Below are 13565 nucleotides of genomic sequence, written 5' to 3'. Positions count from 1 at the left end.
CTTGGTGCATTTTCCATCTCTCATGCAAGGCAACTTTATATTAAAATGTCCACATGGTCCATGAACCATTTTGATTAATATAATTTTATGGAGTAACAGATCTTCATCTTTACTGGGAAACGCCGCACAAATTACAGCATCTATCTCATTGGGCATTATCTTGTTCTGTAGCCAAATCAATATATGGGTATGTGGCAATCCTCTCTTCTGCCATTGAAATGTTGTCATGTGGCATCTTACTTTTCCAAATACGTGTTTTTTTCTTGAGTAAATCCGTAAAAGCAATGATTTTTTTTTTTCTGAAAAATCTTGCTATTACATCATGACGCTCATCAGGCTTTTTATTTACCATAAGTTCCCTTTTATTCTCTGGCCACTGAAAATTGCAAGTATATGTCATGAATAAATCAGTTTTTCCATAATTCCTCATCTAACATATTCCATCTTGTCTTTTCTCATTCATGTACCTTGGTCCACCAACAAAGTTAGAGGGAAGAATCACTAATTTTCCGATTGTTGTCGAATCTCTGTCATTTCTAAATGCGTCACTTAGATTTTGGTAATCAGTTGCTCATAACTGAGTTTGATTGGTCCGAATATATCATAAGCTTTCGGATTTAATCTTAGCCCACGTATCAACTGCGAATTGGTAGAAAAGAGACATGGATATTCGTATTGTGTTGAATCAATGTTCTCTTTCCTTTAATCTATATGAATTAAAATTCAAAGCCAAAACCTTCTGTGAAGTATGATTTCCAGTTTGTGGGTTTACCTGGAAATACTGAAAGTGGTAGCCATCTTCACCATTCAAAAACAACAAATGATATTGAACTGAAACATAGGCTCTTTGTGTTTTGTTAATTATTTTCAGTTGGCCGTCCCTTTGCTCGATTACAATATCTCTTGTGCTATGATCCTGGCCAACCAATAATATTGTGAGTTCATCTGTAATAGGAGCATTATATCTTCTTTCATGTTCTCCAGCTGGAGTTTTATCAGCATGTATGATGATTTTATAGTCATATGAAGTCATCTTTTCCATTGCCGACTTGATACTCGATACATAAGGATTATATTGATGAAGCTTATCTTGAAGATCATGAGCAATGTGTGAATCAAGATTAGGAATTTGTAAATTTGTTCTTTGTTGTGCCTCTTCTTTATTATCCATTAATTAAATCTGCAGAAATTTAGCAGGTTCACCTCGTAATGGTAAAAGGGAACCAATTATATGATGTATCTGGCCTTGAATTCGAAAAGTGGGCATATAACCATCCTCTTTGATTTTATTTACTCAGAAAAATGTCATCTGAAAACAGCTGTTATACTTTTTTGTTTTTCAAGAACATTTTAGAATCTGCAGTTCTTCCCATGAGAAGTGCATTCAGTGGTTCCAGCAGCTCCCTCAAGAGTGGTAATTGAACTTTACCATTTGAGCAACGCATGAAGGTGGCTCTCTTTTCCATTTTTTTTTGCATGACAATACTCACATACTTCCGATCTCCTCCCAATATCGTAATCAGGGTTTGATTCATAGTCATTGTTGGGATCATAGTTGAAAGCATTTCAGAATAATATTGGTCTCCTACTTGTTGCAGCTGTTCTCCAAACAATCTGTTCTCGTTCAAATTGTTGCTTTCTTATTTGACCCTCTTCATCTTCTCTTGCCCTCATTGCAGCTTGTCTCTGTTGTTGCTGTGTTGGCCTTCTTAGTGCAGCATCTTCCTCTTCTCTTGGCCTCATTGCAGCTCCTCTCTGTTGTTGCTGTGTTAGCTTTCTTGTTGTAGCATCTTCATTTTCTCTTGCCCTCATTGCTGTGTTAGCCTTCTTGTTGCAGCCTCTTCATCTTCTCTTGCGCATTTATATCATTTGAAAACGAATCCTCATTTATTTTGGCACGTTTTGATTTGGTTGAAAATGAAGACTTTTTGCTCTTCTTGGTGTGCTGAGAAAGGGAAGGAATTTCCAAAAAAATGTGCAAATTTTGCATTACATAGGCCTAAATAATGAATATAAAGGTGTCCGAGCATATATGTGAAATCTTAATGAATATTATCGTCCAAAAATCAAACAATTTTTTTTTCCTATTTATATTTTGTTTTGTTGTTTCCAGAATATCCATGACGTGATTGGGAATAAACAGTTTGAGGGTATTCACAAATCACGCAGCGCTATTTTTGCTAAAATCTGTAATAGGAGCTTGTAATATATATATATATATATATATATATATATATATATATATATATATATATATATATATATATGTAATATACAAGCATGTTAAAATCTGTAATATATATATATATATATATATATATATATATATATATATATATATATATATATATATATATATATATATATATATATATATATATATATATATACACACACACACACACACACACACACACACACACACACACACACACACACACACACACACACACACACACACACACACTGAATATATGTATATATATACACACACACTGTATATATGTATAATGTATATATATATATATATATATATATATATATATATATATAGATATATACACACACACACACACTGTATATATGTAAGGTGCATATATATAATCTTCACCTCCTTTGAAAATGTTTTCCTTTTGTTGTCTTCGTCTGGAATTAAATTTCATTAAACCAGACTTTTTCCACTTTTATTTACATATCGTTACTCACAACTCTCAAATGAAAAAGAAATTATACAAATTGCAGAGAATTAATTAAAAATACAAAACCAGAATATCTTGGTTGGATAGGTGTGGCTGCAAAAGTATTCCCCATTCTAAGAATGCCAAATTTATTATGACTAACACAATACCCACCCTCTGGACGATCTTGTTCCAAGTATGCAACACCAGTGTGACCACTCCTTGGCTTTTCACAAGATCTGGGCTATTCGTTGTTCACCTTGGCGTCTTGGTTTTCCATAGGTTTTCTTGGCGTATAGGTTTCCTATTATCATCGCTTTTCCGAAACCTTGTGAATTCTTGGCTTTTTTCATTGGCTCACCTTGGCATTTATGAATATGATGAGTGGTCACACTGTGCAACACGTTCTTCTGATGCAAACCTTTATTTGGGTGGTGTTTTGGCAACTGACACCTCTGTATAGGCCAAAAAAAACAACAACCTGGGTTATGTGGATGAAGCAAAAATATCCCTTCTGCTTATAATTCAAAACACCTCAATCCACTGTAAAAAGTGGGGACAGGAATACTGTGCTGTAAATGGTGAAGACGTGTAATACCCTCCCCCACCTGGAGGCGGCGCTACACAATACACATTTACCTATCTGTGAACACACACACACACACACACACACACACACACACACACACACACACACACACACACACACACACACACACACACACACACACACACACACACACACATTTAGAGTAGAAGACTTACGACATGAGATTTTAGTAGTTGGAGGTCAGAGCGTGACCTCGGTTAAGAAAGTCTGAGTTTCATGCCAAATGCGTGAGAGTTGACTGGTGAGTGATTATCGTGGGGCAACTTAGCTAAATATAGCATAACAATTGTGCATTTTGTGAGGAAAGCACTAAATTTGGCACACTAGTAGCCTATCATATTATGAACACATTTGGATATTGGGTCATCTCAAATTCAGCCGCTGATGGCTGTGGCAGCCATTTTCCACTGCCATCAAAAATTTTGAGATGGCCCAATATCCAAATCTGTTGATAATATGATAGGCTACTAGTGTGCCAAATTTGGTGCTTTCCTCACAAAATGCACAATTGTTATGCTAAGTTGCCCCACTATTATGAAACCTGCAGCCTGTAGTTTACATCATGGTTCGTGTGTCCTCTCTACATCTGGGAAGTCGGTCGTTCAATCCCCGGCCGAATCATACCAAAGACTTTTAAAACATGTCCTAACCCAAAACGCATATTCCCATGGTCCGTGTGCTTCTTCCTTGCTTTGAAAAAAAGATATCGCACTGGCAAACAACGCTAGGAAGGCAACGGCAAACCACCCAGGATAACCCCAAATGCCACTTATTGAACCTGCTTCGGCATCAGCAGCGCTCTGTAAAGAATACGGTACATCAAAATCAAAAAAGGACTTTCAATGACAAATGGTTACGTGGTTGGAAACTTGTCTCAGCAAGTTATAATAAGCGTTGATGGGTAAAAATCGAAGATCACTCATGACACTGAAAGTGGATAAGTGTAGGATTGTTATTAATGCTCGTGTTCTTGAATACAAGGTGAGTTGAATATTTCTGTAATTATTAACATCCATTTGTCTCCAATGTCTCAACTTCCAAAGGATTGCCATTTTATTTACACCTTTTGTTCCCTACATGTCGGCCATGTCGTGATAGTTCGCGCTAGTACCCCCGAACTTTTTTCTTTCTTTCTTTGACGCACGTTTAATTGCGTCCTACCAACCTGCATTTTATCCTCTTTATATTTTCCTTAGATGAAGTATTTGTGGCCAAATTACTTGAAGTTAGGAAAGATCACATATGACGCTTTACCATTTAACCTCTGACTCGGAAAATTAGAACCGGCGTCATGGCGGAAAGAGACAAGGCATTGCAAGATTATCGCAAGAAGCTACTGGAGCACAAGGAAGTGGACGGCCGGCTCAAGGAGTGTACGTGCTGCTTGTGCCTCACCTGAGGCTGTCCGTGTTCGACGTTGCGTGTCCTTCGGACTTGCTTCGTGTGGTTGTGGATCTCACGAGTGGCCGATGCTGTGTCATTCTCTCTCGGCGGACACTTTAAATCCCCATTCGGACATGCGGGAGGGCGGTTCTTCATTGAAATGTTTTTGTCGTTCATCCTTTGCCTTCTTTGCCTGATGTTCTGTTGACTTTTGCTTTGTCGGTCATGTTAAATGGAAGCGGTGTAGTGTAGCTTTACTTGGTAGACTTGTAGGCCTTACCGCCATTCAGTTTATGTGGCGTCAGGTTTTCATTCATCATCGGGTTTCATGAACTTTAACAGTTTATCTCAAGACAGGAATTGTTGTGCAGGATTAGATGATTGGCAGACGTGACCATGACCATAGTTTTAGTTCTTTCTTCATTACTCGATGGACCCTTCTATTCTGTCGTGCTCCTGCTCTTGCTCTCCCTCCTTGCTCTTGCTCTCCCTCCTGCTGTTGCTCTCCCTCCTGCTCTTGCTCTCCCTCCTGCTGTTGCTCTCCCTCCTGCTGTTGCTCTCCCTCCTGCTGTTGCTCTCCCTCCTGCTGTTGCTCTCCCTCCTGCTGTTGCTCTCCCTCCTGCTGTTGCTCTCCCTCCTGCTGTTGCTCTCCCTCCTGCTGTTGCTCTCCCTCCTGCTGTTGCTCTCCCTCCTGCTGTTGCTCTCCCTCCTGCTGTTGCTCTCCCTCCTGCTGTTGCTCTCCCTCCTGCTGTTGCTCTCCCTCCTGCTGTTGCTCTCCCTCCTGCTGTTGCTCTCCCTCCTGCTGTTGCTCTCCCTCCTGCTGTTGCTCTCCCTCCTGCTGTTGCTCTCCCTCCTGCTGTTGCTCTCCCTCCTGCTGTTGCTCTCCCTCCTGCTGTTGCTCTCCCTCCTGCTGTTGCTCTCCCTCCTGCTGTTGCTCTCCCTCCTGCTGTTGCTCTCCCTCCTGCTGTTGCTCTCCCTCCTGCTGTTGCTCTCCCTCCTGCTGTTGCTCTCCCTCCTGCTGTTGCTCTCCCTCCTGCTGTTGCTCTCCCTCCTGCTGTTGCTCTCCCTCCTGCTGTTGCTCTCCCTCCTGCTGTTGCTCTCCCTCCTGCTGTTGCTCTCCCTCCTGCTGTTGCTCTCCCTCCTGCTGTTGCTCTCCCTCCTGCTGTTGCTCTCCCTCCTGCTGTTGCTCTCCCTCCTGCTGTTGCTCTCCCTCCTGCTGTTGCTCTCCCTCCTGCTGTTGCTCTCCCTCCTGCTGTTGCTCTCCCTCCTGCTCTTGCTCTCCCTCCTGCTCTTGCTCTCCCTCCTGCTCTTGCTCTCCCTCCTGCTGTTGCTCTCCCTCCTGCTGTTGCTCTCCCTCCTGCTGTTGCTCTCCCTCCTGCTGTTGCTCTCCCTCCTGCTCTTGCTCTCCCTCCTGCTCTTGCTCTCCCTCCTGCTCTTGCTCTCCCTCCTGCTCTTGCTCTCCCTCCTGCTCTTGCTCTCCCTCCTGCTCTTGCTCTCCCTCCTGCTCTTGCTCTCCCTCCACTTCCAACACTGGACTTTTCTTATTCAAAGTTTTATTATTTAAATAATCTGATTGATAGCAGATTATTGTCCATAAACACTGTGATGAAGCGCCGGCTGTCCCATCATTAGCCCTGCTACGATGTTGTGGAACAGAATGGACTCTTCTCACCCTCTTCCTCCTCTGGCTCCATTAGCATGTTTGTGTGTCCTTGTGTTTGCATTTCAAATTGCTCAGATGCAAATTGAATCGCATTTCATTGATATGTATATATAATTACACACACACACACACACACACACACACACACACACACACACACACACACACACACACACACACACACACACACACACACACACAACGACGGTATGCTAACACATTGTAAGCAATAGCGAACCATGCTTCCTCATTGTCTCGGGTTGCTCACTTGCATTTGATTTTTCATTTATTTATATTTTTATTTATGGATGCTTTCAGATGTTTCTTTGTTTGTTCCTGCTAATGCTGAGTGGCAGACAGACGGTTGTTCTTTGTGGATTATGCAGTTTTTTTTTCCATTTGAGACATCTGCGGCGATGCTCACCATAACAGTCAATAGGTGCATCTGATGTTTGAACAACGAATGTGTGGTCATCATTGGTTCGATATTTATCGGTATGCCGTCCTGATGAGGGCAAACCAGCCCAAAATTCGGAGAGGCGGCTCCGTTTGATGTTTAGCTGATGTTGACCATGTGTCTTTGTCTGTTTGACAGAGTCGCTGGGTCGAGGCCTCTGGATTGGAGGTGATGCTTTGGTGTAGGAATATGTCCAATGGAGATCTGGGGAGTGCTCGTCACTGTTTTGATTTACCCGCCAATCGCATCACCTGCCTTCTGGATGAATGGTTTGCATTAGTGGGATCAATCGTCTGGGTGACAGATGGACAGTGGTTGTTTGCGGATTATGCGGTTTTACAGTGAGAGACACAATCCACGGAGATGCTCACCATAACAGTCAGGAGGTGCGTGATGTATGTATGTGTGTATGTATATATGTGTAATGTATATATGTGGTTCAAGTGATGGGCTTGGGATCTGAGGGTCCTGAGTTCAAATCCCGCTTGGCTGTTGAATTGATACCAGGTGGGGTTGACTCAACCTGTCATCCTTCTGAGGTTGGCAAAATGAATACCAGCTTGCTGGTATCTGGTGTTGGAGTGGTAACCCGTCCAGGATTGTGCCCAATAGCCCAGGAGACTGCTGAGGCAGCACCAATGCTCTACACAGAGTATGGTCCCAATGGATGGATGGACAGATAGATGGATATCTCTCCTTTAACTCAGGCTTACAAGCATACTTGTACATGTGTTACATCCAGGACAAGGGAAGTCGGCCACAATACATGAGTGATTTGAGCATGTGGTCCCTCTGCAAACTGCCAATGAACTACACCAATTGTTTCATCTCATCTTGGTGTTATCTGTTCATTATGTACTAAATATGGTGGAATCTTGATTTCACCCCCACCCCAACATGTTCCACCCCTCTTCCCTTTTCCAGACAAAATATACATTATATTATACCTACATCTTATTCGTCACACTGGTGGAGTCTCATAGATTCCAAATCTTAAGTATTAGTTAGCTATTTCTCTTGATGATGGTTTAGTCTGCACTATTTAATTGTCAGTCTCTTGTTCTTGATTTGGAATATCGGTCCTGCGAACCTGGGAATGCTGTTTTTATGCTTTTTTGTTTTTGTTGTTCTCTCGGTATGACGCTGCCATGACAAATCGTCATTTCTCATTTTTAGTACGTGAACAGTTGAAAGACCTTACAAAACAGTATGACAAGTCCGAGAATGATCTGAAAGCACTGCAGAGCGTCGGACAGGTGAGCTACAATAGTAAGATATAACTACTCATTCTTATTGATAGCTGTTCTATTTTATTGATCGTTGTAATGATTATTCATTCTGTGTTTTAGATTGTTGGTGAAGTTTTGAAGCAGTTAACAGAGGACAAGTGTAAGTTTTATTTTGTTGATTTATTGACATTGCAAAGTTGGTAATATCAGAAGCTCTTTTTATCATTTTTTTTCTTTGTACTGTTCAATACGGGACTTTCGAAAAGGCACATGAATGCTAAACATGGCCTTTTCCGCATGTGCTGCGTATGTGTTTTCAGTCAACCGGTTCTGTTTGCTGGGCACTTTTAACCTGCCGATGCCAGCATGAAATCTGCAATTGAAATCTTCTTTTAGACATAACGCATTTACACAAAAGAGTGACAATTTCAAAATGGTTAACCATAACTGTTCTGTTCCTGAATGCATATTGAACTCACAGAAATGTAGGAAATACGAGAAATATTTTTGGATGAAACTGAGGTGTTGATTTCCTATCGTTTCCTTTTAATACAATTAGCGGCTGCAGTGAACGCACACACACACACACACACACACACACACACACACACACACACACACACACACACACACACACACACACACACACACACACACACACACACACACACACACACACACACACACACACACACACACACACCTCTTCTCCTTTTAGCTGTTTAGCAATATATGAAAAAGTCTTGTATAATTTCTCTTGTAGCCCTGGGACCAAACAAACAATATATTTATAACAGCCCTCCTAGCTCCTGCAGCTCCCAACCACCACCTCCCCCCCCCCACTCCTCCAGCCATCATGATTTATAGAATAATTATCATCGCTTTAAACTTGCTCTGTACATTCATAAGTCTCAGATATGTCCTTCCCATTGGTGTTCAGAAGAGCCTACAACAGATACAGTCCATTCACTGGTAGCCTTCTGTTGGGGATGTGTATAACGCACATCAGTCCACTTGGGCCTTGCACCGACCCACATGGTCACCATTTAGCAGTACTCACAAGTGCTTTTTCGCTAGCTGAGAAAGTTCTCCAAGTCTTTCATTGTGCAGAGTCATAACCCTTTCTCGCAGGTACTCTTCCAAGTATTTTCAGCTTCTTTTAGAAGCTTTTGTGAGCCATTTTAAGTAATAATCCATATCTACCACACTATCTATTTTATAAATGCAGGCATTTCTTGGGGATTCTGCACATGCATTCTGAGGCAGAATACACTACCGGTCAAGTTTTAGAACACCTCCATTTTTCAGTTCTTACTGAAATTTAATCAGTTCAAGTCCAGTGAATAACCTGAAATGGTACAAAGCTAAGTGGTAAACTGCCATAGCTTGAAAAGAAAAGTTTAGGTTACCAAAAATTGAAAAATAATGTAAATTTCAAAGTTGTTAAAGGCCCTTTTCAGGGAACAAGTAATGGGTTAGCAACTGCAGCAATGAAAGTAAATTAAGCCTTGAAAGTTGATTCAAACAATTCCTGCAGGTGTACAAACTTTTGTGGAATAGTTACAAACCCTCTGTCTGTACAAAAGCAGTGTTGGAACAGTGTGTTGTTACACCCTCTGAAGCATTATTTGGACAACATTGCACTGCAGGAAGTAGTATATTGCTAATCATAATGGTGAGAAAAAGAATTAACAAAGGAAGACAGACAGACCATTATAACCCTTAAAAGTGTAGGTTTTTCCTTGAGAGGAATTGCAAAGGAAGCCAAGGTGTCAGTGAGTGCAGTTTCCCACACCATCAAAAGGCACTTGCAAACTGGAGGAAAGTCTGACAGGAAGAGTTCTAGCAGACACAAGCCACAACACAATCAGAAGACAAGTTTCTGAGTCAACAGCTTGTGTGATAGGCCGCTCACAGGACAGCAGCTTCAAGCACAGCTTAACACTGGTCAAAGTAAGGAAGTCTCAGTTTCTACTGTGAAGAGAAGACTTCGAGCTGGAGGTTTGACAGATCAAGTGGCAGTACGAAAGCCATTGCGAAGATGGCAAAATAAGAAAAAGAGGCTTGCCTGGGCCATGAAGCACCACCAGTGGACTATTGAAAACTGGACAAAGGTCTTGTGGACCCATGAATCAAAATTTGAAATCTTCGGTTCATCACGCAGGGTTTTTGTACGCCGTTGAATCAGCGAAAGGATAGTTCCTCAGTGTGTGACACCAACTGTCAAACATGGAGGAGGAAGCGTGATGATCTGGGGCTCTTTTGCTGGATCCAGAGTCAGCGACTTGCACAGTGTGACTGGCACCCTGAACCAAAAGGGCGACCACAGCATTTTGCAGCGGCATGCAATACCCTCTGGTCTACACCTAGTTGGTCAGGGGTTCATCCTACAGCTAGATAATGACCCAAAACGTGTCCAGGCTATGTCAGAACTACCTTCGAAGAAAAGAACAAGACACTGGACTTCAAATCATGGAATGGCCAGCACAGTCTCCAGACTTAAACCCCATCGAGCTGGTTTGGGATGAACTGGAAAGAAGGGTGAAAGCAAAGCAACCTACAAGTGCAACACATTTGTGGGAACTTCTGCAACAATGTTGGGAAGAACTTTCCGAACAATATTTGATTTCCATTGTAGAAAGAATGCCATGAATATGTTCGGCTGTTCTAGCTGCAAAAGGTGGCTACTTTGATGAGTCAAAAATTTCGATTAAATTTTGTTCAACAAAACGATTCCATGATTTTTTTTTTATCTGCAATTGTTTATTTGTTCTTTGCTTTAATTTCAGACTACATTGAAACATTAAACTGCTTTTAAATTTCAGTAAAAACTGGAAAAATGGGGGTGTTCTAAAACTTCTGACCAGTAGTTTACATCATTTTGAAAGTCCCATATTCCACAGAAGTAGCGTGTTCCTTCCTGTCAGTTGATGATTGGTGAGGTTTGTACTTTGTTTGTGGTTATCATCTATTCAGAAATCTGATTTTCATTTTGTGTCCACAGTTATTGTGAAGGCAACAAATGGACCCCGCTATGTGGTTGGGTGCAGGAGACAGGTAAAACATCATGCAACACTTCAAGAATATTAGGCAGTGGAATTTTAAAGTTCCTTTTTGATGTTTGTATTTTTAAAAATATATATATATTTTTTTCTGTGCAGTTGGATAAGCATTTCGGTCATTGTTGAGGATTGATTTTTTTTTTGTTTGACTTGCAGAAATAAATCGCTTGTAAATGAGCCTGAATGAAGTACATAAAATATTTAGGAAATTGGGGGGGGGGGGAAAAAACTATAATAGAAAGTGCCTTTTACAAAACAGCTTGATGAACTGCTGCCATTACAAAATAATGCAATGGACTTTGTCTCCCTTATGGGCGATGCGAGATCCCCAGAGACAAACTCCAAAGATGCCAAGCGGAGGCGTTTATTTAAGTTGCAAAGTACCAATGACAGCTCGGGGAAAATGTTAAGATCTTCACTTTGCTTGCACATGCCCAGAACCTAACTCATGTGTGCCAATTGGCAATTTACTCACTCGCAGAGAAAGTGAACCCAGGAAACCCAGGACCTAACGGGAATAATATGTAATTCGGTTTAATAACAACAGGAATAAAGACACCAGAGAAGGGAGCAAATAAAGTGTTGCAGAAAAAAAACAATGCGAAGAAGGAGAGGAGCATGTCCTGATTAGGAAAACAAATTACGTTTATAATTCTGAAAATGTCGGGCTAATTTACTTACCTATCCTTGTTGATAACAGCGTCTCTCAAGAAGGTGTTGAACACTAAGCAGGCAAAAAGAGGGTTGGAAGATGCAAGGAGGATAAAATAAACATGAGTGAGAATCACTTTTTCAAAATGTGTCTGCCACCAGTTGCAATGAAGAAGAACAAGAAGAAACCCTCTAATCCACCATATTTGGGTCTTATAGACAAAATATAAGAAAAAACAATTTTAATTTACTGATATATTTTGTAGACTAGAAACCAATAAAGACAGAGGATCACAAACCAGTGATAAAAATTGGGTTCCTTTCACACATGTTCCAGCTGACACGGAACAAAAATGAAGAAGAAGAACCTCTTTAATTCACCTTGTTTGTTTGTTTCTTGGCTTTGCTTATTTCATAATATGGAATAGGCAAAGCCTAGAAGCGAACGTAGAATTCTTCTTACATTTGCTTCTGACTTTACCTATAACGTGTTCACAACTGTATACTTGCCAACTATACCGTGGTACGTGTAAGCGCCGCACAGCTGATGATTTTGACGCAATTTCCGGTTACTTCAGCCTGGATTCGGGATCAGTGATCAAATAATGTAAATGGCGATTAAAAATTATTTTTTGATGATGCGGGAGATATCTTTATTACAATTAACTTTGGGAAAAATAATTGAATAAATATACAATCACTTCTGGTCAAGAATAAAAGAAAATATAAGTTCCGGTAATGTTAAATACAAAATAAACACTTCCTGTCATGAAAAAAATCACTTTCAGAAGAATAAAATTAACTTTGGGAAAAAACATTATTGAATAAATAAACACTTCCGGTCATGATCTCCCGGCATGCATCATTCCCCATGACAAAAAACAGAAACAAAACAAAAATGGAAGCAAAAGGGTCATAGCCAACGACACGGATTCACAATTGGCAGGGTATTGTGTTGTTTTTGTTGTTTCCTATTCTCTCATGTGCACGCGTTAAGTAATATTCACAAGATAGAAATAAAACCCAATCGTGTTTATACAACGCACAGCGATTAACAACAACCAGAAGCAAAAGGTGATAGCTAACGACACGGATTCCAAATAGCCAGGGGTATTGTGTTGTTGTTGTTGTTTCCTATTCTCTCACGTGTACGCGTTAAGTATGAAGCTCACTGCGTTCGCTATTAAAAATAACCCCATGTACATACATGAAGCAAGCGTGGTTGTATACCTGGGATCATTGCAATGACACTGTGCTGTGGATTAACACCCAGGCCAAAGGCCTGAGTCCTGCCCATCTGTGCTGCTTCATGCAATGGTGGCGCATGATCTTATTGGGATGGAGTCAGGCCAGCTGTCCAACTAATGGGTGTAAAGTAGTGGGGTGGATTGTAATATGTGAAGCAGTTAAACACTGACCCACGTATAATATGTGATGTTTACTGACTGACCCATGTAACTAAACACTGACCCATGTAACTATAAAAAGGGCATAACTCTGAAAAATTGATAAAACACCCTGAAACTCAGTCTTTAAACAACAACAAAAAAACGCAAGTGGGATGGATGGACAAATGGAGAGCAAACCTATTGTCCCCTCCAGTGAAACCGGTAGGGGACTAATAGGCTTGGTTCAGGCTTGGTAGAGCCGCATGAGGTGACTTTGTCTCGTTGGAGAAACGGGCTGAAAATTACCCAACACATGATGAGCCACGCAGTGGGTTTCTGGTCAACCCAGATGAATTCTGTTTGTGGCCCCAGATTTCCAGAACCGATTTCTCCTAACTCGGTGGGGGGTTCAGATCCAAAGAATTACAGTGACGCTCTTGCAAT

At 41.0% G+C, this 13565-nt stretch overlaps 1 protein-coding gene across 1 annotated transcript in view; it reads left to right on the top strand.

The window, feature by feature from the left end:
- Window positions 1-4428: 4428 nt before the first annotated feature.
- PSMC6 (proteasome 26S subunit, ATPase 6) overlaps window positions 4429-13565 on the top strand; it is a 29196-nt gene continuing 20059 nt past the window's right edge. Inside the window, exons 1-4 of the mRNA XM_085878119.1 lie at window positions 4429-4661; window positions 7968-8047; window positions 8141-8180; window positions 11025-11077. Coding sequence (XP_085734245.1) covers window positions 4580-4661; window positions 7968-8047; window positions 8141-8180; window positions 11025-11077 — 255 coding nt within the window. The 5' untranslated portion in view covers window positions 4429-4579. The remainder of the gene's footprint in view (window positions 4662-7967; window positions 8048-8140; window positions 8181-11024; window positions 11078-13565) is intronic.

The sequence above is a fragment of the Eptatretus burgeri genome, chromosome 4, assembly GCF_056783735.1.
Source record: "Eptatretus burgeri isolate ZD-2024b chromosome 4, Ebu_testis_v1, whole genome shotgun sequence".
NCBI lineage: Eukaryota > Metazoa > Chordata > Myxini > Myxiniformes > Myxinidae > Eptatretus > Eptatretus burgeri.
The sequence above is the reverse complement of the archived record's forward strand: the minus strand, read 5'-3'. Positions and strand labels throughout refer to the sequence as shown.